The sequence below is a fragment of the Papilio machaon genome, chromosome 27, assembly GCF_912999745.1.
Source record: "Papilio machaon chromosome 27, ilPapMach1.1, whole genome shotgun sequence".
In the NCBI taxonomy this organism is placed as follows: Eukaryota; Metazoa; Arthropoda; class Insecta; order Lepidoptera; family Papilionidae; genus Papilio; species Papilio machaon.
The window spans coordinates 1,754,904-1,781,860 of record NC_060012.1 but is presented as its reverse complement, the minus strand read 5'-3'; the positions used below and the strand labels follow the sequence as shown (position 1 = coordinate 1,781,860).

At 31.9% G+C, this 26,957-nt stretch overlaps 3 protein-coding genes across 4 annotated transcripts; 2 read left to right on the top strand and 1 right to left on the bottom strand.

The window, feature by feature from the left end:
- Positions 1-90: 90 nt before the first annotated feature.
- On the top strand, positions 91-17,071 carry LOC106707569 (neutral alpha-glucosidase AB). The gene is made up of 20 exons (XM_045684816.1): positions 91-254; positions 342-573; positions 1,311-1,438; positions 2,735-2,957; positions 5,359-5,470; positions 5,681-5,825; positions 6,396-6,533; positions 8,552-8,660; positions 9,093-9,232; positions 9,592-9,779; positions 10,357-10,499; positions 10,986-11,083; positions 11,523-11,645; positions 12,733-12,898; positions 13,332-13,468; positions 13,766-13,878; positions 14,263-14,420; positions 15,102-15,215; positions 16,042-16,151; positions 16,548-17,071. Exons 2-20 carry the CDS (start codon positions 343-345, stop codon positions 16,759-16,761), a joined length of 2,790 nt encoding a protein of 929 aa, XP_045540772.1. The 5' UTR covers positions 91-254; position 342; the 3' UTR covers positions 16,762-17,071.
- A 1,575-nt stretch (positions 17,072-18,646) lies between these two features.
- Positions 18,647-21,290, bottom strand: LOC106708102 (zinc finger protein 271). Its single transcript, XM_045684745.1, has 2 exons — positions 20,825-21,290; positions 18,647-20,643 (listed from the first exon to the last, which is right to left on the bottom strand). Exons 1-2 carry the CDS (start codon positions 21,275-21,277, stop codon positions 18,820-18,822), a joined length of 2,277 nt encoding a protein of 758 aa, XP_045540701.1. The 5' UTR covers positions 21,278-21,290; the 3' UTR covers positions 18,647-18,819.
- An 892-nt stretch (positions 21,291-22,182) lies between these two features.
- On the top strand, positions 22,183-26,069 carry LOC106708098 (zinc finger protein 260). 2 transcript variants are annotated; one of them, XM_014499570.2, is made up of 7 exons: positions 22,183-22,284; positions 22,397-22,610; positions 22,784-23,401; positions 23,732-24,078; positions 24,470-24,620; positions 25,038-25,175; positions 25,753-26,069. In XM_014499570.2, the coding sequence occupies exons 2-7, from the start codon at positions 22,425-22,427 to the stop codon at positions 25,924-25,926; spliced, it is 1,614 nt and encodes a 537-aa protein (XP_014355056.2). In that variant the 5' UTR covers positions 22,183-22,284; positions 22,397-22,424; the 3' UTR covers positions 25,927-26,069. The 2 variants fall into 2 exon arrangements, with proteins under 2 accessions (XP_014355056.2, XP_045540730.1); XM_045684774.1 differs by lacking the exon at positions 22,183-22,284 and having other exon boundaries at positions 22,314-22,610.
- Positions 26,070-26,957: the final 888 nt, after the last annotated feature.

Below are 26,957 nucleotides of genomic sequence, written 5' to 3'. Positions count from 1 at the left end.
TTTTTTTTATAATTTATGATTTTACATTTTATTTAAATATATAATTATAGCTAGCAACACACCATAAACTCTTGTCAAAAATTCGTCAAAACCGAACAAACGGGATTTCTCCACGTAACGGAAGCGTGTGTTTTATCTCCATAACTAAGTGGAGAAAAGTGATTTGAAGTCGTACTCTTTGAAATGTTTTTCTAAAATTTCAAGCCATATCGAAGTTATAGCAGTATCAAGCGTTTGAACGACCCTTTGGCCAGGTATTTTTTCCAAAAGTAGTATTTCTAGTGTCATTGTCAACCCGGTCTTTGTGTATGTCACTGATACTTGACTATTTTTTTTTGCAGAATGAAGCCGCTGGGTCTTCCTTTGATATTTTTACTAGCAGTTGGTGTGTTTGGTGTAGATAGGAATAATTTTAAAACATGTGAGCAGTCTGGTTTCTGTAAACGGCTGCGATCATTCAAACCAGAGAAGTCACAGTATACACTTAATTTGGACACCGTTATAGTCCACGGAAATGTTTTATCCGCAGAGGTTACAACTGTGAATACTGATACTGAAAAGAAAATACCATTGGTAATAATTTCTATTTACTTAACTATAGACATTAGGCAATTCAATTATTTAATCTATTAATAGCAATGTTTTATTTTTAGAATAATATAAAGTCCACTGTTGCTCTTTAGTATACATAATACTCCATACAATTTCTGTGAACAAGGTTCAATCATACTTTATAATACAATGCTTGTATTATTAACCTCACACTATACTAGTAAATAACATGTTAGTTAGTATGTAAATAGTCCTAAAATGGATATCACATGAACGTAATCATGAAAGTATAAGACAACTTTACTGTATTATCTATAAGGAAGTTTGCATTTGGACATTAGCTCACTATACATCCAGGGTTCAGAGTCTACCTTAGGGGTGACTAGGCAATAGTAGTAGCCCAGTGTGGGTTGGTTGACATATCATTGAATTTCTTCACAGATATGTGCAGGTTGCATCACAATGTGTTCTGTAAGAAAGTCAGATAAATGTACATATGTAAATTGAAATTCGAAAAAAACGTATTGATACATGGCATTGTTCAGGTGACCCTTGCTTGTTTGCCACCTTATGATATAAAAAAAACATGGCAGGATTTGAACCCATGACCTGCAGATTGCAAGTCAAGTGCTTAACCTCTGAGCCACCGACGCTCTAGCATTTGTTCAGTGTCTACAAATTACCACAGTCAATATGTTGTTTTAAACAATGTTGTAATCAGTGGCTACCATTTATTCTCACGTAATGTTTTATTTCAGTGGAAATATAGCTTAACATTCTCAGCGCTACTAGATGGAACATTCAGGATTCAAATTGATGAAGCAGACCCCATCTATCCTCGGTATAGAACACAACTGGCACTTGATGGAGAACCCAAAGCTGATGGGTAAGTTTTACTTATGCAACATCATTTATTTATATACTTTAGACTTTTATTTGAAACTGGATATTTGGCTGCTTTGTGTATCATCTATCTTACTAATGTTATAAATGCAAAATGTTTAGATCAGTTTTTCCCAAGGTGGGGTGTACGCCCTACCTGGGGAACATTTGGATTTAGAGTGGGGCAATTCGGGGATCTAAAATCTTTAGGATACATCCTTACAATGATGTGCTAAAAAGTACATAAAAACGTTTTAGAGACAAAAATCCGTTGCATTTAAACTATTTATGTGTTTTCGTGTTAAAAAAATTTATATGATATTGATCTAGTCAGCCAAAAGTAGTATTTAATTATTTCTCTAACATTATAAACTAGCTTTTACCCGCGACTCCGTCCGCGCGAAATAAAAAAAAAAAATAGAAAACGGGGTAAAAATTATCCTATGTCCTATTCCTGGTTCTAAGCTATCTGCCCACCAATTTTCAGTCAAATCGATTCAGCCGTTCTTGAGTTATAAATGGTGTAACTAACACGACTTTCTTTTATATATATAGATGTAGGTCTCGAGAGAAATTTATATCTAAACAAAATTTATAAGGGGGCAATAGTCATGTTCATAAAAATGGGACATGGATCCAAAAAGGTTGGGAAACACTAGTTTTGATGGATGGATGGTTGTTTGTTAGAAGGTATAGTCTGGAAGTACACATAGGCTACTGATTTACAATGATTCTTTTTATGTAATACTGTGTGGACGGAGTCACGGGCTTGTTAAATAATAAATGCAGCATACTCATAAGCTTCTGAAACACACATAGTAAAAATCTAAATGAAATGTCAAAATTTTCTTTGCTCTGTTCTTACTAATACAACGGAATCTGGGTAAATGAGAACTGGATAAGCACGAGAGAGATTTACTGCATCTATGACAGTCAGTGTCCAGTCTAAGCAGACAACCTCTATAAGTGTGAAACTTGGGTTAGAGAGAAACCTCTTGTTTCTTTAGTTTCAATTCAAATTTAGTTCTGTAGTTTAGTTTAGTTCTGTTCATATTAATAATATCTTTTATTCAATTCAGACAAAATAATCTATATATATAAAAAAAAGTCGTGTTAGTTACACTATTTATGACTCAAGAACGGCTGAATCGATTTGACTGAAAATTGGTGGGCAGGTAGCTTAGAACCAGGAAACGTACATAGGATAATTTTTACCCCGTTTTCTATTTTTTATTCCGCGCGGATGGAGTCGAGGGTAAAAGCTAGTTTCAAATAAATAAAAATTTATGTTTTCTTGCAGACTTCAATTAGTTTCAAAGGAGGGTGGTAAACTGACATTGACAAATACACAAGGTCATAAAGTCTTGATAACTGCGGAGCCCCTCAAGTTCGAATTCCTCGATCAGAATGGTGATGTTGCAGTGGTCATTAATGAGAACTCACAGCTTCTTGTTGAACCGCTGAGACTGAAGCGAGAGAAAAATGATGAAGATGAAGGCAATGCGGAAAATGCAGTTGAAGTTGTAAGTAATTTTTTTATAGATTTGAATTGAGGCGTTGTGATTCTGTATTAATGTAAGGGTTTTACTGAAAGAGTTCAGGTATCCACAGAAAGGTCCACTTCTGTTTTAAAAAAAATAATTTATAATTTATGGAATATTTTGTAAGTTGAAGGTTTTTTTATAAATGTTAAACTAACTATTATCATGAAAAACCTGGTATTGTTCTATAATAATTTTCACTCCATTCATATATTAACTAGTATATAAAATAAAAGAAAACGAAACAGAGAAATCGAATCTCAAACTCGTATCAATTGTTAGGATATAAATTGCAATCAAATGCAACCTTCAATCTTTGCTTTATCAATAACTATGACCGTGTTACACATTTCCTTAAGATCTTTGTGTCAATGATCTATTTATCTTACTACGTGACTGATAAAATTACACGTTACATGTTTTCAAACATATTTTGATAGCGGAAATTTGATTTTCAAGTGTATTATCAATGATTGATAATATATTTTCGTTGAAATATAGCTTATGATGCATCTTTTAATGCAAAGATGACCAACACGTGGTCAGTTAAACATGTTTATACGACCCGTCTCGCATTTCTTATTGAATTTATTTTATCAACTTTTTTCCATCAATATGTTGTTACTACTATATTATCTTACTAATATTATAAATGCGAATGTTTAAATGGATGGATGGATGGATGTTTGTTTGAAGGTATCACCTTAACAGCTCAATGGAATTTGATGAAATTTGGCAAAGATGTAGAACATAGTCTGGAAGAACACATAGACTACTTATTAAGTTTTTTATTTAATTCCGCGCGTGCGGAGTCATGCGCGACAGCTAGTATTATAATATAAATAAAGTTTCGTAAAAGATTAATAAGAGTTAATCTATGTGCGACCCTCCAAAAGATATAAAAATTGGCTTATTGGTTAAAAAGGATGCTCACACCGGGTTTAATGTATATTTTCGGGGGCTAATACATAACAATACTTGTATCAGAAATTACCTTTTCTTCTTCCAACTAAGGCTATATATATAAATATAAATATAAGGATATAGATATAAATATAAGTTTTACCTAGTTAAAACTGTATTTTTGTAGGTTAGGGTTTGTGGGATCTCACAGTTATTGATTGTACAAACAGAACTACAGTATAACATTATTGTAATAAAACAAAGAAAATGACAGATGTTATATCTATTGACCTTTTTATCTAATTACTTATTAATTAATCGTCTATGTGAGGTCGTGAGATCGTAATGACTGTTACGTATCAACTTCCACATAATGCTTTGTTTATTAGCTTTTTAAATAAGACTCTTTTGTCAAAATCTTAACAATCTTAATTGAATCATTAGTAGGACATCTTAATAAATGGGTATGTTTAGATGGATGGATGGATATTTTTAATAATCTCCATAACGGCATATAAATAACATAGTCTGGAAAAACACATAGGCTACTTATTATTTTTTTAATCCTTCGCGAAACGAGTTACAACCAATAGCTCGTATTTTATAAGTTTGTCCCAAAGAGATTTTATTCTTAAAAAACTTAATACATAATCGATGATTTGGTTTACGGTATAATTATTGAGATGGGTTTCTTATCATTGTGACGTCATAATGATTGTGACTGCACGAGTCGGATAACGTACTCATTGATTCCTCTTTGTTGTGCAACTTTAGTTGCACGTGCATTATATTGAACTTGTCTTTGTTCCATGACGCCAATCATTATCGTGACAAGTTCAACTAATAATTATTTAAAAACAGTCTAGGAAAGAATATTGGACAAAAAGAAATTTGCCTAGCATATATCATTCAATATTCCAATGAAGCCTAAAGTTATAATCATTAATCTAGAAATTACCATATTCTGATAATTGCTACATTTAGAAAAAACATCACAAAGTTTTTATTGATGGACAAGTTTGCCAATATACTTCATACGTTCATAAGAAACGGGATTCTTACCACAATTAGGCTGTTTGAGCTCCCAATATTTCGGCACAGTTGCATGCGCCATGTTCACGGGTTGACTGGTGTTGTGTGGTAAGAATCCCGTTTCTTATGAACAGTATATTAGTAAAAACCACGAAAGTTTGAAGTTATAAGTTTGCCAATGTTTCAGTCGTTGGCCATTAGACATTTTACATTAAGAATGTGATATCTACACTAAGGACTGTTTATGTTATCATTTAACAATTGTGAGCAAAAGTTATTAAAAACTTGTTTATGATAAGAAAATTGTGTGTACGTTATACGTATTTTGAAATATGGCGGCTCAGTGTTATCGGCGCCATTCGTAGTACCCTCTCCCCGCATTACAGTCCACTACACCTAAATTCAGAGCCACTGAGATATTTGATAACTTCAATATTTTATTGTTCAGGAGGAAGAAGGTACATGGGGAGAGAATTTCAAGTCGCATCACGACAGCAAGCCGCGCGGCAATGAGGCTGTATCACTCGATGTCTCCTTCCCAGACGCCGATCAAATCTATGGTGACTTTTAATTCATGTCTTAAACAAAAACTTTCCTAAAAATTATTATTCAATGACATTTTGCATATTTTTAAATGTAGAATTAAATTTAAAGATTTCATATCAATGAACTAGATGGCGCCACTTCTGTTTTAAATCGCGCTATAGAAGTTTAAAGATTAATAGAAGAAGAAGGTTAAAGGAAAATTAATCCTAGTTTTATATTACCAGGTATACCGGAACATACGGACAAGTTTTCTCTCCGTACGACGACGTCCGGTGAGCCATATCGTCTGTACAACTTGGATGTCTTTGAATATGAACTTGACAGCAGGATGGCGATATATGGAGCGGTACCTGTACTATATGCACATGGGTAAGATTAATTATTGAATTAAATATGTCTTTATTAGATTCCTAAAAAAAACATATAAAGAGTGCCTTTGGTTCGTTAAAAAGCGTTACGCTGGAAGCGTAAGAAGCGTAAGACGCAGCGTGTGAAATGAAATTTTCTTTTGTATGAGCAAATGCTCATACAAAAGAAAATTTTACAGATTTTTTTTAAATTCTAAAGTAGTCTAAAGTGTTCTATTAAATCTGGCTAATTTAAGTCTATGTTTCTAAAGACAACTAAAAAAACCCGATTGACCAATAACTTAGGGGAAGGATTTACAATCGTTAATGCTCCGTTATCAAGGAATTTACAGACCAAAAATATTCATCATCATCAGCTACTTTAAGTCCCCACAGAAGGTCTCGGAGCCTACCCTAAGTTAAGGGTGACTAGGCCATAGTCAACCACAGCTCAGTGCGGGTTGACTTCACACATATTGAATTCCTTCTCAGATATGTGCAGGTTGCATGTTTTCCTTCACCGTAAGAACATCGGAGTGAAAATATTACCCTACTTTTTTAGTCGGGTTAAAAGATTTGATTTGATTGACAGATCAAAACGGACAGTGGGAGTATTCTGGCATAATTCAGCTGAAACTTGGGTAGATGTTGTCAATTATGCTGATGGCACTGTTGTCTCGTCCCTCGTCAATCTGGTCACAGGTGGTCACAAGAGACGTGTTGACGCAAGGTTAGTATACACTTATCATATATGTGTCCCCGATACTTTGTTAAATTCAATTTATAATATTTTGAACATAGACTAATAAACTTTTATCACTTAACTCTTTAATGCGGTCGAAATTTGATGAACGAGTCCAAGGGACCACGATTTTTCTTTCGCTTATGGGAGATTCTCTCTGACACAATGACTCTCGCTTATATGAAATACTGTTTGTCACAAAACTATTAAAAAACAATAATTATAATATTTTTATACAATATCAGTAGTAAATTACAATACTGTTAGGACTGTTGAGGGTAGTCTCACAAAAGGTTTTATAAGGACTCGCTGCTCGAGAAAGTCTCTTTCCATCTGTCATTGCGGAACGTCTGACATTTTTGTTTATTTACGTTCGGTTTAAGTTTATACTACAGCGAGGATTATTATGAAGTATAGTTAAATGCATTATTTCGCTGTTTGTTTAATTCTTTTAAAATACTTTTGCATCAAATATCTTATAATACTTTATTTTAAAAAAAATGTGTAATGGCTTCCTTTTATGGCATTTGAAGTTCCTCATTTCATTTAGGTTTTGGATTGAAATGAAATAAAGCAAAACAATGTTACTTAGATAGAGTTAATTTATCTCTATAATCTAGGAAGGATTTTTTGTTCATTAATTCAAAGTTGTGCAAGTTTTGCCTTAAAGTAGACCATAATGGAACTCTGTAGTCCGTTATGTATGGACACTAAGGCTAAATTAATGTCACTTAATGTTGATTTAAAAAAGTAATTGTTTGTAAGTTACTCTTGCAATATTAAATGGCGACAAACCTTTTTATTATATCCAATAAACTTATAAAGTAAAATTGTTTATAAACTATTACCTATCGTCCGCGACTTTGTTCGCGCGGAATTTTAAAAAAAATAACGTAGTCTATGTGTTCTTCTAGAATAAGTTATTCTTTATCTGTGCCAAATTTCATCAAGATACTTTGAGTCATTTCGGAGATACCTTCAAACAAACATCCATACATCTAAACATTTACATTTATAATATTAGTAAGATTTGATTATAACACTCCCGGGGAATGACACATTTCAAAATCTGTTTACAGTTTAACTATGTATTATATTTTAATAATCATTTTACTTATTTAACAGCAACTAATAACCGGTAAACGGAAATTAAAACAAAAATAAATTAAAACTGAAAACAACATCAGTTGTAGGAATTGTCCTCGCTAAGTGAAATACCACGACCTTACAGAAGACAGGCCTCAAGTTGAAGTAATTCCAACTACAGGCTGATGAGTGTGGTGATGGAGGACTCATTTTACTCTTCTTGCTCTTCCCACCCTTTTCTTATAAGGAAAGGATGGGAAGAGGAAGTGGATTTGATTGAGGAGATGCATAGGAAGGTTAAATATTCTCTTTTTGTGTGTCTCTTCCTTCGTCGATTGAGTGTAGGCAACGCATCTGCAATTGCGACTGTCTATGGGCAGCGGTTGCTTCATTTCGGTGAATTCATGTGACCGCTTGTTCCTTTGCCACCTTGTTATATAAAAAATATATAAAACAATCTTTACAAAGCCCACTGTTCATCATGATGGAATAGAAGACCACGAACCTCCATCATTATTAGGAACTAGCTTTTACCCGCGACTTCGTCCGCGCGGAATAAAATAAATGCACACAAGATAAAAAGTTCCTATGTCCGTCTCCTAGTTCTAAGCTACCTCCCCATCAATTTTCAGCTAAATCAGTTCGACCGATCTTGAGTTATAAATAGAGTAACTAACACGACTTTCTTTTATATATATAGATTATATTAAAATAACGAATAATAACGTATAGTTGCAGAAAATAATTTTTATAAAACTTTGTTACTGTAATATTTTCATTGTAAGATAATCTGAATAAAATGTCTATTTTCTATTATTTAATTTAAAATTTAATAATACATTTATGTAAAACTAATTCAACTAAAATTTTGAACCAATTCAGAGTTGATTTATATGAGTTTTTTTATTTAAATTGTTCAGGTTCATCAGTGAATCAGGTATTGTGGATGTGTTCGTGATGTTGGGTAACAAGCCGGCTGATGTGTTCCGACAGTACACCAAGCTCACCGGAGTCACTCCATTACCACCGGTAATTTCAATTTTTAATCATTGTTTATGTTACAGGTAGCGTATGAATTTTGGCAATTTATAAATTGTCGATAAATAATAAAATAGGCAAATTTTTTGTAATTTCCCTTTAATAATACTCTGTTAATTTTACTATTTAACTATTTTTGTATTTGTAAGAAATTTTTCACTTATTTTAAAGCACTTTTTATATCTGATTATAAGACATTTTTATATATAGAACTAGCTTTTGCCCGCGGTTCCAAGCGTGGAATTGAATTAGTAGCTTATGTTCTAAATGTATGTCAAATTTCATCAAGATCCGTTGAGCCGTTCTGGAGATTTCTTCAACTAAAATCTAAGATTTGTAAGAAGTCTACACTAAATGGCTGCTTAACTCTTTAACAACTTTATGTCTATGATGATAAATAACTAATCTATGGTTTATTTTCAGAAATTTTCACTAGCATACCACCAGTCGCGTTGGAACTACGTAGATGAGGCAGACGTACGCGGTGTTGATGACAACTTTGACGTACATGACATCCCCGCTGATGTCATCTGGCTAGACATCGAGTATACGGACAGAAAGAAGTCAGTTTTATATTTATAAACTAAAAAAAAAATACTGGATAAAAAATGGGATTAGAAGTTGCTTTAGATTGAGATTTTTTTTCTCTACGTTCAGTAAATTATGATTTTTTTTGTTGATATACTGTTTGACACTCGGGGGAAGAATATTTATGACACCTCACTTGTCAAAATCGATTGAGTCGTTTAGGTTACAAACCGTCACATACATAAAAATTTACATACACAAAAAAAAAAACTTCAAGCGTTAGTCAACTAAATATATTTAAAAAAAAATTATGACTGGCAAAAATATGAATGACATCTTAATCTTGAAATTATTTTGTTCCAGTCAAAAAACTATTATGTACTTTTTTTTATAGGTATTTCACCTGGGATCCGGAGAAATTCCGTCATCCAGCAGAGATGGTGGCCAATCTGACAGCGAAGGGTCGTCATCTTGTTGTCATAATTGACCCTCATATCAAAAGAGAAGCTGGTTACTTCTTACATGAAGATGCGATGGAACAAGGATTATATGTCAAAGATAAAGATGGAAACGTTTATGAAGGTAATTTTAATCTGACGAAATTCATGAAAAATACAAAATTATAAAGTTACTGTAAACCAGTGTTTCCCAAAGTGGGCGATAACGCTCCCTTGGGAGCTTTTGGAACCTAGGAGGGGGCGATAAGGGGCCCAAAAAATGGGGGGCATTAAAATTAATTAAAGTAATGAAATTGTGGTTTTTAAGTTTTAGGGCTGAATAAAAATTAGGCGCGCTCTGAATTATAATTGATTTTCAAAGGGGGCGGTGAAAGAAAATAAGTTTGACAATCACTGCTGTAAATTAACTGCACTCAAAGACGTATAATTAAACTTAGTATTATTAAGGTTTCCTTTTACTATCAACTAGCTTTAGACCGCAATTATTTACACGATTTAGGAGGAATTTAAAAAAATCTAGTAATAAATATAGCCTATGTTACTCAGTGATAATATAGCTTTTTAATTTCTAAGTATTTTTTGTAATTTATCCAGTAGTTTTTGAATTTATTTGTTACGTAGAAAAATACAAATATTTTCTATTTATAATGTTAGTGTAGATTAAGGTCTCTGAGTGTTAATTAAGATAAAATAATTTGTAGGTTGGTGCTGGCCTGGTTCATCATCATACTTGGATTTCTTTAACCCGGCAGCTTCAAAGTATTACTCGGAGAGATATAGATTTGAGAATTTCCCGGGGACCAGCAAAGATGTTCACATCTGGAATGATATGAACGAACCCAGTGTAAGTTGGTTTATTATATTTTGTAACCCCTCCATTTTGTTTCTTTCCTCCCCTTTTGGTTTCATCCCTTTATTTTGTTTCTACTCATCCCCCTTTTCCTTTATATAGATCTTCCCGATGGCTCCTAATTAAATAAACTCACAATTATGCTATTTGCACACATTTACTTTTAATAAGTTATATTTTTAAACTTGTTTTAAATTATATATATATGACACTTTGTATAAGACAAAAAAAATATATAAACTAAAAAACTACAAAGTAGTTTTTTAGTTTTTAATTCAAGGTGTTTAATTATAGCTTAAGACAGGGACATAGATAATTCCCACTCTGTTTTCTTCTATTGAACTAAGTCAGAATGAATAATTGATCTTAAAATTAGGTAATTTGGCCATAGAGGTCTGTAGTAACAGTTTATTTTAGAAAAGGGGTCCAAAATAGTTTGGGAATCCACAACTTAAAATAATACTAGTAAATGTGTTCCAGGTATTCAATGGTCCGGAGATCACAATGCCTAAAGACTGTAGACATTACAAGCCGCCTCAAGATGGACATGATGGACTCGCTTCTTATTGGGAACACAGGTAATTTTATTATGTTACTAGCTGTCGCCCGCGACTCCGTCAGCGAGAAATTTGAAAAAAAAAACCTATGTGTTCTTCTAGACTATATTTGACATCTATGACAAATTTCATCAAGATCCGTTAATCCGTTCCGGAGATAACTTCCAACTATCCATCCATACATTCTAACTTTCACACTTATAATAGTAGTAAGTAAGATAATAAAATGTTTCTATTGTGTATAGTAATCTATCTATATATATAAAAGAAAGTCGTGTTAGTTACACTATTTATAACTCAAGAACGGCTGAATCGATTTGACTGAAAATTGGTCGTCAGGTAGCTTAGAACCAGGAAACGGACATAGGATACTTTTTATCCTGTTTCCTTTTTTTTAATTCCACGGGAACGGAGTCGCGGGCAAAAGCTAGTAATAAATAACAATATTTTTATTTTACAGACATGTCCACAATGAGTACGGTCTATGGCAGATCCGGGCTACACATGTTGGTATGTTGGAAAGAGCGGACAACAAGTACAGACCGTTCATATTGACTAGATCTACATTTGCTGGTACTCAGAGGTAATTTCTACACTTAAATAATTTTATGGTCGAAATTTTAAAGGTTTAAAATCTTAGAAAATATAAATTTCAACAGTAAAAAAGGGGTTTAAGAGAAGAAAAAAATATTGTAAATCTCTGATATATATTGTAATTATTCTTTTAAGATTTGAATCACTTCAAATTATATTTCCACAGCATTTGCATTTGATTTTTTAATTTTGCAAAGTGGGCACAAATCAAATTAAATTCTCGGCTCACTAGCGCCCTCCTGTTAGTTAATGAATTAAAAAAATTAGGTTAGGTTTGACGTATTTTTTGACGGAATTAACCTCGAAAGCAACATATCTCTCATCGGACAAAATATCCTTGTTTGACTCTGTCTGTTAATGTATTTGTTTAGTTTGACATTAATCTTATGGCATTCGGAAAATATGTGCGACAATGCTTTAAATGAACGTGGAGAAAAAAGGAACTAACGTCGCCATCTTAAGAAACGTCCTTTTTGACAGTTCTCCCTTTGACTCGTTCTCGTCTATTTGTGCTCTGTTCTACCAAATTATTAAGTAATTTATTATAAATATATCAATACCCAAATATTCAGTCAAAATATTAGTATATAAAAAATATTTATTTCATGCACATTACTGGTATAAAAATATGTAAAGAAAAACTCGACAAATCCTTTTTCAATTCCGAAAATAAAGTGATTTTTGCAATGGCAATATTAAAGCAACTGCAGCGCCCCCATACACGTTCATTTAAAGCATTGTCACAATGTCACCTTGACAACGTTATATTTTGACTAATTAGAAAGCGGCAGCTGCACAGTTTAATGTTGCCATTTTCATAATTTTGAAATTCTATAAAATATTACGAATGAAGTTATTTCATGTAGATTAATTTACTAATGTAATTGGATGTATTAATAGTAAGGAATTATTAAGAAAACTCATATCATAAGTTGAAAATCAATTGCTTGGAGTTACAATATAGATGACTTTTTGAAGCAAGTTAGAAAATTTTTGATCACTGGTAACATTAAAAAATTGTAGACCCCCTGTCAATGTCAAAAAACTGTCAAAATATTGTTGTGGGACTATATCAGATATGCTGCTGTGTGGACTGGGGACAATGCGGCGGAGTGGGGCTTCCTGCAGGCCTCAGTACCCATGTGTCTGTCTCTGGCCGCTGCTGGCATCAGCTTCTGCGGCTCCGATGTGGGCGGATTCTTCAAATACCCTGAACCTGAACTGATGACCAGGTGGTACCAGGTGAGGTGTTAAAAACATCCGAATTAAGTGTGTGTTTACATTTATCCAGTTGGATTCCAGCACTGGATTCGCTGGACTGGAATAATGTAAATGGTTTAATTTATTCATTCTGTGTTGATAGTGCTGGTATTTGTATTTTTTTTTTTAAGAAAATGAAGTGTATGAAAATAATTTTAATCGAAAATAAAAAGAAAAAAAAACTATGAATTATCTTCGAATAAAGTAATAACAAACAATATTTTTTAATTTGATTTTTTACGACTATTTTTTTTATTTTCCAATTAATATTCCTTAGGTTTAATTAAAAATTATTTTTATTTCTCGTAATTATTACATCGACTTAACATAAAATTATTTTTACAACCAATTGTAACATATCCAGAAATTTAATAATACATACAGAAAAACTAACCTAGATTTTTTTCTTTCTTAGGCAGGTGCATATCAAGCTTTCTTCCGAGCACACTCACATATAGAGACAAAGAGACGGGAACCCTGGCTGTATGAACCTTCCACTACTGCCCTACTCAGAGACGCTGTTAGACGGAGATATGCCCTACTCGACTTTTGGTAAGTTTTGCCCAACTATAGGAACATTATATGTTGATATTTTTTTTTGCCCGACTTATATTAGGGTATCTTTAAAAGGTAATGTCTTTTGACAAGCAGGTGGGTGATTTTTTGCCTGACCAAAAGGGTAATCTCTTTAGTCAGTAGGGCAAATATTTCTTCCCGACTAAAAAATTTGTTATTTTTTTAATTTTTAGTACAATGGCTTGACCAATTTCAAAGTGTTATTTTTTTCGTGTCATAATAGTTATTGGTACTCGTTTTTATTAGTTTCTAAGTGTTTATCTTGTTGTGTAGGTACACATTATTCTATGAGCACACTCTGGATGGCACTCCGGTGACGAGGCCATACTTCCAGGAGTACCCTGATGAAGAGGAAACTTACACTATTGATGATCAGTATCTATTAGGTGAGTACTTTGACTATTAAATGACAGGATCTGTCAAATATATATGAATAATAGGTTCTATGATTATTCATAAAGATGTTTCAGTATGTTATGTCATCTTTAATTTACTCCCCGTGAATAATAGCAGAATTTATTTTTATAATAACTTCCTAGTCCGTTTCTACATAGTTAAAGGTGAATATATTGTACAGGGTGTTTATTTATATAAATTATGAAGTACAGTCGAACTTAGATAAGGGAGAATCCAAGGGAAAGCGACATTTTTCGTGTTTAGAAGTTTCTTATTCAGATTCGACTGTATCAGTAGAAATTAATGATCTTTGGCTACACTTTTTAGATTAAAAGTGTGAATTATTATTTACGTGTCATATTCCTTGTACTCAGGTGACAAACTCCTAGTCCGTCCAGTAATGGAAGCCGGTGTGAAGAGTGTGAAGGTGTACCTGCCAGGTCGTGATACCAACACACTTTGGTACGATGTCGACTCGTACCAAGTACATAAAGCAAACGGTTATTTCAATCAGGAAGTTAATATTGCCAAGGTATGTTCTGTTTAATTTTATAAAAACTTTAGACTACTTCAAGAAAAGAACTAATTTCTTTATCAAATCGACGTCCCCATTGAATAATATTTTAATACACTTTTATTGGTTCTTGCTTTTCCGTCGAATTCAGCATCTAAAGGTCCTATTTCACGTTGTGATTTTTTTTATATTTTTCTTAATGTTAATTATGGGGATAAAAAGTCATTATTGAAACAGATTTTTTTTATTTCCGGTATTATAATTTTTTCCTTCATAGCACAGAATACGTCCGGAATACATGAATGAAAATTAAATACAATGAAGCTATAAAAATTAGCTTTGTTTTGGTATCTAAAAGATTCTTGTACAATAATTATTGATGAAGTTATTAAAGAAATACGGTTTTTATGCTTCTCATGAAAAATTTTATTTTTCCTATTACGGGGTTATTTGGTGGGGGAGTTGAAATATATAAATGTTAAATATATATAAATATACATATATATATATAAATACTAGCTGTCTGAGCGGAATAAAAAAAATAAGCTATATGTGAAATTCCAGACTAAATTCTACATCTGTGCTAAATTTCATCAATATCCGTTGAAATGTTCCGGGAGATACCTTCAAAAATTCATCCATCTTAAATTTTAGTATTTATAATATTTAGTAATAATGTATGTATGTATGTATTATCAGATCCCAGTGTATCAGCGCGGTGGATCAATTGTACCACGTCGTGAGCGCGTGCGCAGATCTTCTACATTGATGGCTAATGATCCCTTCACATTAGTTGTAGCTTTGGACGCTAATGTAAGTTTATTCAATATTATTATTCCGTTTCTAATTAAATGTTAACTTTTCAATGTTTTTTGGTAGAAAAATTAAGTAGATTTAAAAAAAATCATTTAATGACTATAGTCCGGTCGCGGAGCAGGAAGAATTTCGTACAATGACCTCTTTACCTACTGACAGAGGTTACAAACTTTGTATTTAGTGCGATTTACACGAATTATTTGAAGGAGAAAGAAAATTTACCAACTTATAAAATATAGTTATTATTTTATTATATAAATTATTTATTTAGATTTAATGATACAAGTAATAAAAATCTAGACAAGTATCTAATAATACAAAAAATCAAAAATCAGAATCCGATTCCTCTGTTTCGGAGTAACTGTTTTCCGAAGACGTCTCGCCTGTCACATTTATTACAAAAGAATCAACAGTTTTGTCAACATTATCATCTAGTCTAGCTAATTTCGATTCCTCTTATTAAAAATTAAACTTATAGTCTCCAATAAAAGGTTTACAATCCCTGAGGACGGCGGCCTTTGTATCTGTGCGAGCCAGACTCATTGTATTTACGCGGGAGTGACAGAGACAGGTAATGCGAGTTCAATGTACGAAATTCTTCCTCCTCCGCGACCGGACTATAACCATATTTTTTTTTTACATTTTAATTTGATACTAACCATTTTATTCCAAGCTGTTATTGAGACATTATAAGAGATTATAATTATTTAAATATCACTATGGAGGCTTTGAAATGCATATTTAAGGTTAAAACATACTTTGTAACTATGTTCAAGTTAATTGTCAGCGGTCAAAGTGTTAAAACAAGTTTTTTTTTCCCTAGAACACAGCGCACGGAACTCTGTATATTGATGATGGAGAGACATACGAATATAAGAATAATAAATATATCTACGCGAAGATCACCTATGTACCTAAACAGATTACGTACACGTGAGTTAATTTAGGAACATAAATTACTAGAATTTTTATATGACTAGGAATACTAGAATTAGTAGACTATCTGTTCTTCCAGACTATTTTCTACATCTGTGCCAAATTTCATTAAGTTCTGTTGAGCCGTTCCGGAGATATCTTCAAACAAACATCCATCCGGATGGTTCCATCCTTCCATCCATCCATTTGCATTTACAATAGTAGAAAGATTTTTTTTTATTGATTTATTGTTTATTTCCTTTTTCTCAAAGAAGGCAATATCTCTTTCAGTTGTCATATTTGAATTTACTCTTAGTATAGAATTTTTTTTTTATATATATCAAATATGTTTTGACTTCGGAAACCCACCTTAATACATTTAGACACAATCCTATATATAATTTAAATTTACAGCTTAGTGAATCCATCAGCTCAGTTTGCATCTCGGGCTTGGATAGAGCGTATAGTGATAGCTGGCATTAGGACTGCGCCCCGCACCGCGCGCCTGCAGCACGGGGGGCGAAGCGCCGCGCTACAGATGACGCTGCATAGAGGCAACGACGTCCTCGTCATAAGGAAGCCCGGGGCTCCGGTCTCTGAAGACTGGTCTATACAATTTGCGGAGTAAATGCGGGTATTTGGAAAAACTTTGTCTCCGACAATGTCACAATATCTTTGTCGGACTGTCTTGTGTGTCATTTTTTATGTCGCTGTAAAGTTTTAAATCAATATTTAATTTTCTTACCATAATTTTTTTTATTAAAGTTTTTCCCCACTGTTTAAATGTTGATCTCAGTTTAAGAGAACATATATGAAACATGTTTCATGTGATTGTTTCCAGCAATGTGAACGTCGGAATGCAACAAACTATTCGATGATTGCAAAAAATATGTGTCAAAAAGTAACTTTTTCGAGGAAAATAGATTATGTTGAAAATTTTAAAGGTTTTTTTAATACAGTATATCCCCTTTTCATATTGTAACTGTATCCTAGAACTGATAAAAATACCTATTAACTCATTTTTAAAAATAATGTGACCATGTTCAAGTGTTGCCATGTGCTTGACACTTAGTAAAAATTAATTTTCATAATAAAAATTAGTCACAATTTTTATAATCTTAATAATAGTCTTAAATTGTTCGAATATTGTAGAATTATTGGAAAAATAAAGTTGCAAATTTTCTGCAAGTTTTGTACATCACACATGGCAACACTTTCAACTCAGTATGGTAAGAGGTCAAACTTGTGTACTAAGCGGAATCTAGTACAGATAATTATAAGCGACTCTACAATGATGTACAATGCATGAATACATGAATTTTAAATGTTTTACGTGTTTTATATAATCAAAAATGTCCTAAATATTAAGATTTTCAACACATTGTTTTTTTAGAGCTCTTTGTGTAAGCAAAAATTACAATAATTACGTCAAAACCGCTTATAACGGCATCAGAAGAATTTGCAATAGAGGGTTGTAATAACCGATAGTTTTGTTTGATAGACGGAAAGATAAATGTTAGATTTTAACCGATGTTTCAAGCAGTTTATATTTGCAATATTATTAAGTGAAAACATTCTGAAATAAGATATCGTGTGTTGAATTCCTTAGTAAAATATTATGTTCATTGAATATTAAAGAAAATTTAGTTAAAATGACATTTTCTATACAACTTTAAATGAACACATTTAATTTTATTGTATGACAGATGTATGTTTTATCATATCTTGTGATAATAAAATAGAATTTAAAAAATTAACAAACTTTTATTTTCATCCAACGACCATCATTCCTATAGTTTATAAAAAAAAAAAAACCAACCATCGCGTATTTTATATAACACTAAACTGTAATATTACAAATAAAAAATATTTATTTCTTTACTTAAGGAACTCAAAATATTGGGTTTGAAAGTTTAAAATAATATTGTTTGTTGAAAATGTGGGTAGTCGAAAAATGTGTCATCAAACAAATTATTACAACGAAATAAGTCAATAATTTTTGAAACTTTATTTACAAATACAACTCTTATAAACTAAAAAAAAATATATGTATAATATCTACGAATTGTGATGGTTTAAGCAGTCAGGGGTATACAACCATAGTTAATGTTTCATCAAATTAAGGATTTCTTTCTTTATATAACATCTAGGTTGAAAATAATTAAAAATGTAAAATGTAAGATTAAAATATAAAATAGCGAATGACAATCTAGTTAGACTGGGTCCGGTAACTGATTTGATAAAAAACAATTTATTCGAATTAAATGCTAAGAAACATATATAAATGCTGCTTTAAAAATTAACCTATTAAAAATATACCCCTCTATATTATCACAAAATTTAAAACTGACCATATATAAGTAGGATTTAAAACAAATCAGTTGACGACAACTGTAATTTTTAAAGCCATATAATAAGTGGGTAAACAAAAAAATTTAAGTGCTCTCACACATTTTAATAAGTGACTCAAACCTTTCTACTTTTTTTTTATAGATTAGACCTTATAATGGTGTGTAAATATGACATTAAAAACTAAAACAAGTCAATTTTTATAAATTCAGCTTAAAAATTTGAAGAAACATTGACCTATTCTTATCATTTAGAATTCATAATAATCAACAATTTACTTATCTAGCAATAGGCAAGTGTTGCCATCTGAGAATCTATCTCGTACAATGGCTGAAGGTTATTTAAAAAATATCCTTGTCGGTTTATCCTCGTTCGGTATTTCAATGAACGGATGTGTCTTTTGGTGCTTCAGCATTTTGGACTTTGAGTTGAAAGTTTGACCGCAAATATCGCAAGTCACTTCACCACCCGCGTTTGACGAATCATCACCACTGTCTTCATCATTTTCATCACCTTTCACAACCACCCATTCCTCATTTTCTGGATCTTTTTCAGTTTTAGATGTTGATTGCTCAATTCCTAAAGCTTTGCCACTCGACAAGAAATTCTTCATGGTAAGATGTTTTGCTGATTTCTTGTGCTGATTCAATCTATTTACCGAACTGCATCTGTATTCACAAATGAAACAAACATATTTCATATCACCCGTATGCAATTCCGCGTGGGCTTTCCTTTTTGCTGGTGTTGCGAATCGAAAATCGCAAAATTTACACGGATACTTCCTATCAGGTGAATGTAGACGCATATGAGACGTTAACGCATCCATATCTCTACAAACCTTCCTACATTCTATACACAGGACGCCTTTCTCGTGCATTCCAGAATCTTCCATGTTATCTGTGATGTGATGAATGCGTCTATGTGACATTAAACCTTTAAGAGTTATGTAAACCCTTCGGCAATCAATACACTGGAATTGAGGTTCCACTTTCAGATCAACACTATGCTTTTCTATCTTATGTAACGCCAGCTTATCCGCCTCGTGAAATTGTACATTGCAGTCTTCACATTTCCAAGCTTTAATTAATTTAGAAAATGCTTCTAAAACATCCAACACCGACTGCCCTTCCACTTCGGGATGGTCAGTTTTCGTATGATTACCGAAATCTATTATTTTCGAAAAGGTGCCATTACAATGCGGACATATATAAGGTTCCTTATGGTCATACATAACGTGAGACTTTAATTCGGAGAGTTCAGTACAAGTTTTTGCACACATAAAACATTTTAACTTCTGCTTTCCTTTCACTATTTCTGATAACACTTTGTACTCCATTACTTGAACTTTCTGATGTATTTGCAAGTGTTTAAATAATTCTTTCCGATTTTTGTAGTCTGTGGGACAAAATTTGCACGGAAACAAAAGCTTTCTGTGCATTCGTTTTCTGTGCAAAAGCAATTCTTCTTTATCTTTGAACTGTTTACAGCATGTGCCGCAGAGCAAATATGAATCGAGATCCTTATCTGTTTTGTGTGATCGTAAACAAGTCTCCAATCGTGTCTTGCGTTGGAAAATTTTACCACAAGTGCATTCGTAGCCTTCTTTGTTAACATTGACGGATATATCTACGGGTGTTATTTCATTTACCTCAATTTCCTTTTTCACTGGTTTCGCATTTTTCAATTTTAACCTTTTTGCTTTAAATTTTTCACGTTTTTCCATAGTTTTGTGATATTTTTCGTGTATATTCGAAAGATAAGCATAACTTTTGAAAGTTTTTGGACATTTTGAACATGTAAAAATAGTGTCTGTTTTTTTGGCTTCTAAAAGTCCGTAAACTTCTTGTTCTAATGCCATCATATTGCCCGTTATTGAGTTCAGCTGAAAAGAATCCGTGTAGTCCATTGAATCATTGTCATGAGATGTTGACAGTATTTCTTCTGAATTACAAACTTTACCGAGTGGAACCTCCTGGTGCATATCCATAGGCAATATTTCCATAAATAAAGTGCTTGTTGATTGTGAATTTGTTACACAATCTTGAGGATTAATTACTGTAGTCGCATTAATTATTTCGTTGGATATCAAAGTAGTTTCGGTAACTGTTGGTTCAAATTCATTCTTTATCTCTACATGCTCCAATTCATTGTTTTCATTTTCCTGAAAAATTTATATATTAAAGTCAATACCATAAAGTTTTTAGATTTTTTTAATTATGCTATTTAAAAAAGACTGAAAACTTACAAAATTGCCATTTAAATTGAATTTTATCCGTGAAATTTAATAAAATTTTTACAATCAATTATTAAAGAATTTTTTTTTATTAAATATTTATACATACCTCTTGTGATTCATTCTCTAATTTAATTTTAATTTCATCTTGTAGACAAGCCTCAACATTATGTAATGCTTCTGCATCATTACTGTCCATACTAACTTCATCATTATTAACAACATCCTGTATATCATTTTCATGTTTAATATCTATATTATCATCATATACATTAGTTATTGTTTCATTTACTTTATTTTTAATATTTTCCATAGAAAAACTAGGCATATCATTTATATATTCTTTAACTGTTGATACTTCGTAATTAGTATGTGTTTGGTTGTCACTAGGTGGTATATATTCTTGTTTAATTTGTACATTTTCGTAATTATCAGTCGTTTCATTTTCATCGATTGCTTCATATTTTATTTCTATATGTTCATTACAAGTGTATTCTTGTTTTATAATTGTTTCACAATCTTGTCTATTGCAAGTATCATGCAAATTATTTTGATATGACATACTTGCGCCTGAAAATAGTTACAGTTAATAACTAATTTAGTAAGTGGGTAAACAATATTGCTAATTAATTTAAGCGATATACAATTGAACCTGAAGGGACCAAAACATTTTTCTCTTTTATAGAGGTTTCTCTCTGTTTTATAGAGGTACACGAAATGTATTTCGTGATAATAATTACATTCCTCTCTATTATACCAAGGTATCTCTAAGAAGAGAAATTAATTAAAACGTAAAAAAAATATTTTAAATAATTACCTATGTGTTTTCGATGCGAATGCAACTTCTTCTTTGTTACTCTTTTATTTCACTAGAAATAGTTTTAAAATACTTATTTCCATGTCTGTTAACACAAGGAATACAGTATTGATACGAATACACTTTTTTGATATGCATAATTTGCAAAGTCAAAACCACACAATCAGTCCATTTTAAATTATAATTAAATTTGTAATTAACGCAGAAGCAACAAGGGCTTTTAGTTTTTATTATTGCCGTTATGTATATTAATATATACCAACATTTTTAGCCCATTTCAAATCGTAATTACCTTATTTGTTAACAAAAATTACAAAATAGTAAACGGATGTTATCATTTCTTTCTAGATTTTTGACAGCTAACCAAAAATTTACTACTACGACTACTACTCTATAATCTTTATGACTATGTGAAACGAAACGTAATGTTCACAGAAGACTCTACTTTTCCCAATTTATATTTTATCTTCTTTTTCGTTTATTTTGGAGATGTATACGACCATCGACATATTTAAAACCAAGCAAAACGACCAATGAACGCGTAATTTCAAAATCAAATTGTATGGTTAATATTTCCCTTTCCTCCCCACAATCAAATTTTTTTCTATGGCAAATGTAAAATATCAAGCACAAACTTCACCACTTGACGTAACTTTGACGTCTTGAAATTCTTTTGAATCCAGCCAAAACGAACGCCAAAGTGATCGCTTCCTTAAAATTGCTTTACGAACGCATCAATAATAAAAACGGAGGTAAATTCTAAACTTATTTTGATTTGCATTCTTTCAATTCCTCTCATTGAGACAGTAACCTTACTTTTATTTTTTTTGTTTGATAAAAAAAAACTTCAAAATGTGCCTACAGCAGAAAACGGTATTTCGCATTAAGAAAAATGGCAAAATTGGTCAATATCAAAGAAATTGTGAAGCATATAGTAAATGGTACACTAAACGAGAGCTTGTGTCGTATATGTCTTTTACCTTTGAACGTCCTAAATGAGGATATGTTTACTAAGATTTGCAAGAATGATAAAGAATACTGCATTGCAGACGTACTGGAAAAAATATGTGATATAAAGGTAAAATACTTGACAATATTTTTTTACATTTAGCTATAAAAAAGCTAAAGTTTACGTCTTACTGCTCACTTTGCATGATATGCTTTGCTTTATATTTGTTTCTGTGACTAAACTTAAGAATTTACTAAGTGGTTCATAAATTTTTAGTTTTAATAAGTACTGTCTAATTACAGATTTTCCCAGAGGATAAATACAAAATTTGTTTAGATTGTTTCAAAGCTGCATCATCTGCTTATAAATTTTATTTATTAAATAAACGAAGCGAAGAGATTCTTGATTTTTATATTAATTTATTAGAGCAGCAAATAAACCTTATTGAAATATCTGAAAATGTAGAATCAGACTCCCTCTGTATAAAGATACCTTTACTTAATCCAGAAACAGACATATTTGATTACAATTTAAATGGTGTTTTAAATGACAATACTATAGATTATAATGAAGGTAAACATACAATAGAGGAGAGTAATAATAATAGTCTAGAACACAGTCAAAATATATCTGAAAATGAAGATGATACAGATATAGTAATAATAGCAGATGAAAATGGTGATCGGACATTTTTCAAAGAACAAAATGGTTCTCTAGTTCCTATAAATGATATAGGAAAGAAACAGCTAAATGATGCACTGAAGATTGTGTTTCCGGAAGTTGACAAAGTAAGAAGGAAGAGACGTCGTAATCCAATGAGCTATATGAATTGTAGTCAATGTCCTGTCAGATATAAATTTGTTAGTAAATTAAAGGAACATATGAAATCGGAACATGATATTGATTTGTTTGTGTGTTCTGTAAGTATACAACCTTTTTGAAGTCTTGTCTAATTTTTGCTGTGAAGCAAAAAATCATCAAATTTAATTTAAAATTAATTTCCTTTTAATAATCTCTGCCAGACAACCTTTAGGTAGTAATTAAGCTAAGTAAACCAAACCTCAACAAGAGACAAAAATAATACAGTCCCTTAGACTCTTGCTTATGCAGGTTCGACTGTATAGGAATTAGATAATGTTCATCACAAATGCAATTTCACATTAGTTTTTTTGTGTTCTAGTAATTTTTCGAAAAGATTTGGTGTCACTGAATGAGGTTTCTGAACTTTCAGTCTGTTTATTCCTTTACAGATATGTAAACAAGTAATTGAAGATGAAGACGAATTTAAAAAGCATCTAGAATCACATACAGATGTTCATAAATGTACAGAATGTAATATGGTGTTTAAGACAAAAGAAAGAATAATTGCACATCAAAAATGGCACGATAAAATTGAAGATATGAAGGGTACGGAGGAAGCACATGTTTGTGAAGTCTGTGGCTTAGTGTTATTGGACGAAGAACAGTTAATGGAACATAATGAGAAAAAACATATGAAGAAATATACATGTTATTATTGTGGACGTATGTATAAAGGAGAGAACAGTTTTGAATTCCATATAAAGAAACATGAAATGCATATGATGGGCGATGCAAAGTAAATATAAATTTAAATTAATTTGGTAACCTTGAAAATTTAAAAAGACCACTTCTAACTTGCTATATCTTGTATAAACCAAGCAATTTAATGTAGAGTTTTATTTTTAAATTTATCTATTGAATATAATTTTCTTATCAAGCATTAGCTTTGTCATTTGTGTTGCAAGTACTTATCTTATATATATAAAAGAAAGTGATGTTAGTTACACTATTTATAACTCAAGAACGGCTGGATCGATTTGACTGAAAATTGGTAGGCAGGTAGCTTAGAACCAGGACACGGACATAGGATAATTTTCACCCCATTTTCTATTTTTTATTCCGCGCGGACGGAGTCGCGGGTAAAAGCTAGTTATTTGAATAAAAATTAAATACTTATTACATTTCAGGAAACGGACAAACTCAACAATTATTAAAGAAGATAAGAATGTAAGGAAAAAGAAGTTCTCGTGTGCGACATGTCAACGTGACTTTGTTGATGAGCGTTCATTAATGTGGCATCAACGACTTCATACCAATGAGAGACCATATGTGTGTGATGTGAGTTATATTTTATTATGGAAATTAAACATATTGATGGCTCAGAATATAGTATGAGTTGTTGTGCAGGGTACCATTTTATTTTTTGCACTGAATAGACTCCGAAACTACTGAACTGATTTGAAAAAGACTTTCACTATTGGGACTATCCCACTGTGACAGGTTGTGTGTGACTGTGACACTGTGACAAGCGACTTAACGCTGAATTAAAAAAAAAAAACTCGCAATAAATTTGATCTATAGCACTCAGAAGTAAGTGTAGCTTCCCAACAGTGAAAGAATTTTTTACATAAGTTCAGTAGTTTTGGTGCCTATTCATTGCAAACAATCAAAATCTTTCTTATTTATAATATTAGAATAGAGGCCGCAACTGCTAGTATTTTGTAGGTTATTCGAGGATATCAATGTTTGTGTTAGGTGTGTGGGCGAGGCTTCGTGTCACTGAACCGTCGCAACCAGCACGCGGTGTGCGCGCACACAGCGCCCGCGCGCCGCTGCCCGCTCTGCCCCGCGCTCTTCCATCTACGCTCTATGGTCAACACACACGTAAAGAAGGTAACCCTATATACACTGACATACATATAAAAACAAACAAACATACATACAGTATAGAAATTAGTAATAACTTGCGTCAATTGTAAATGCCAACTTTCAAATAACTAAATAAGGTGCAATAAGTTTTTCTATAATTTTAAACTAGTGTGTGAACATTGTCCGTCTTTGTTTCAACAGGAATCATTCAATTGATTATTATTTTAAAGGTGAAATAATAAAAATTCCACTGTACCTTCTTTTAGACTTCTTAGTACTAGGATTTTATCACTCTTATATAAATGTACTAGCCGTCGCCTGCGACTCAGTCCGCGTAGAATTAAAATAAAACATATTAAACAGTCTGTGTTCTTCATCACTATCCTCTACATTCTACAATCTATGCCAAATACCATCCAGATCCGTGCCATTCTGGAGATACCTTCAAACAAACATCCATCCAAATTTATAATATTAAGATTTTCCGTAATACAATTCTGCCAATAAGACAGTCACTGTTATATTTTCTAGAAATTTTTCTTACTTGATTAATATGCAAAGTATGAATAAATAAAAATAATTATAATAATATGAAAACCAGGTACATTTGAAAGAGCACAAGCGACGCAACCGCAGCAGTAAACATCAGAATGTATTCTGGAGAACGCAGCCTGTTCCCATACAGGAACTTAGCGTGTCCATACAGAATGAGATATTGGAGTTGCAAGCGCAGCAAGCTAAAGTTAAATCTGAAAATAATATCAAAATTATATAGCTAAAGTGAACCTATAGAGATATGTGAAAAGTTAAAAATTATGTTTAATGGATAGTTTACTTATAGTTTGCACATGACTTGATTGTTCTGTACAAAATAATTATGTAATAATGTATTTACCAACCCGCACTTGGCCAGCGTGGTTGACTATGACCTAGTCACCCCTAACTTGGGGTAGGCTCCGAGCCCCTCGGTGGGGACGTATAGTGAGCTGATGATGATGAAGTATTTATAGTTTTATTATATAGTGATCAGTAAATAGCTTTTAAATATTTACAACGAAATTAGATTTATTAGTCAACATTTAATAGTTTAACTTGCTAAATTAAAATGTAGGTCTGAATTATTGTTTGAAATAAATATTGTATTTGTAATAATAGTTTTATTTTTATTGCCTTATTCATCAATTTTTGTATTTTTAAAGGACATTTGTTACATTTTAAAGTATATAGGGTTTAATGAAACAATAGTTTTTTTTTGTATGTACATTTATTTTCTTTTTTTTAAATTTTAAATGAATTTTCCGCTGGATATATATCTTCATATATAATAGTAATCAAATGGCTATTGCTATATACAACTTACATATTCTAGAAGGTCCTTAACACAACTACACTTAAGTCTTATTATCTAGGTGGAATCATTGCTTTGTTTTTTTTTTTTAATTTATAGATTAAAGTTGAGTCAACATGTTTTCTGTGCTCTATAAAATTTCTTATGCAAAAAAGCTTTTTAGTGAAAGCCACTAGTAGACAATTTTATATAATCATAAACCATTCTAAATATATTTGTAAGGCTATAATTTTGCGAGAATATTCGAGAGGCGGATTGGAATTAATGGATCCTTTGAAATCTTAAGCAAATAAGACTTAAATCATAATAAACAGTTGTAATAACAATAGCTCATAATTTTAAATGAGATCCAAATATATTGTCTAAATATTTGCCCTTATTGTTTGGATTCTTTTATTATAAGTGTTCAGATAAAAGTGCCAAATTATATCTGGATTACAACCAAATATACAGACAGA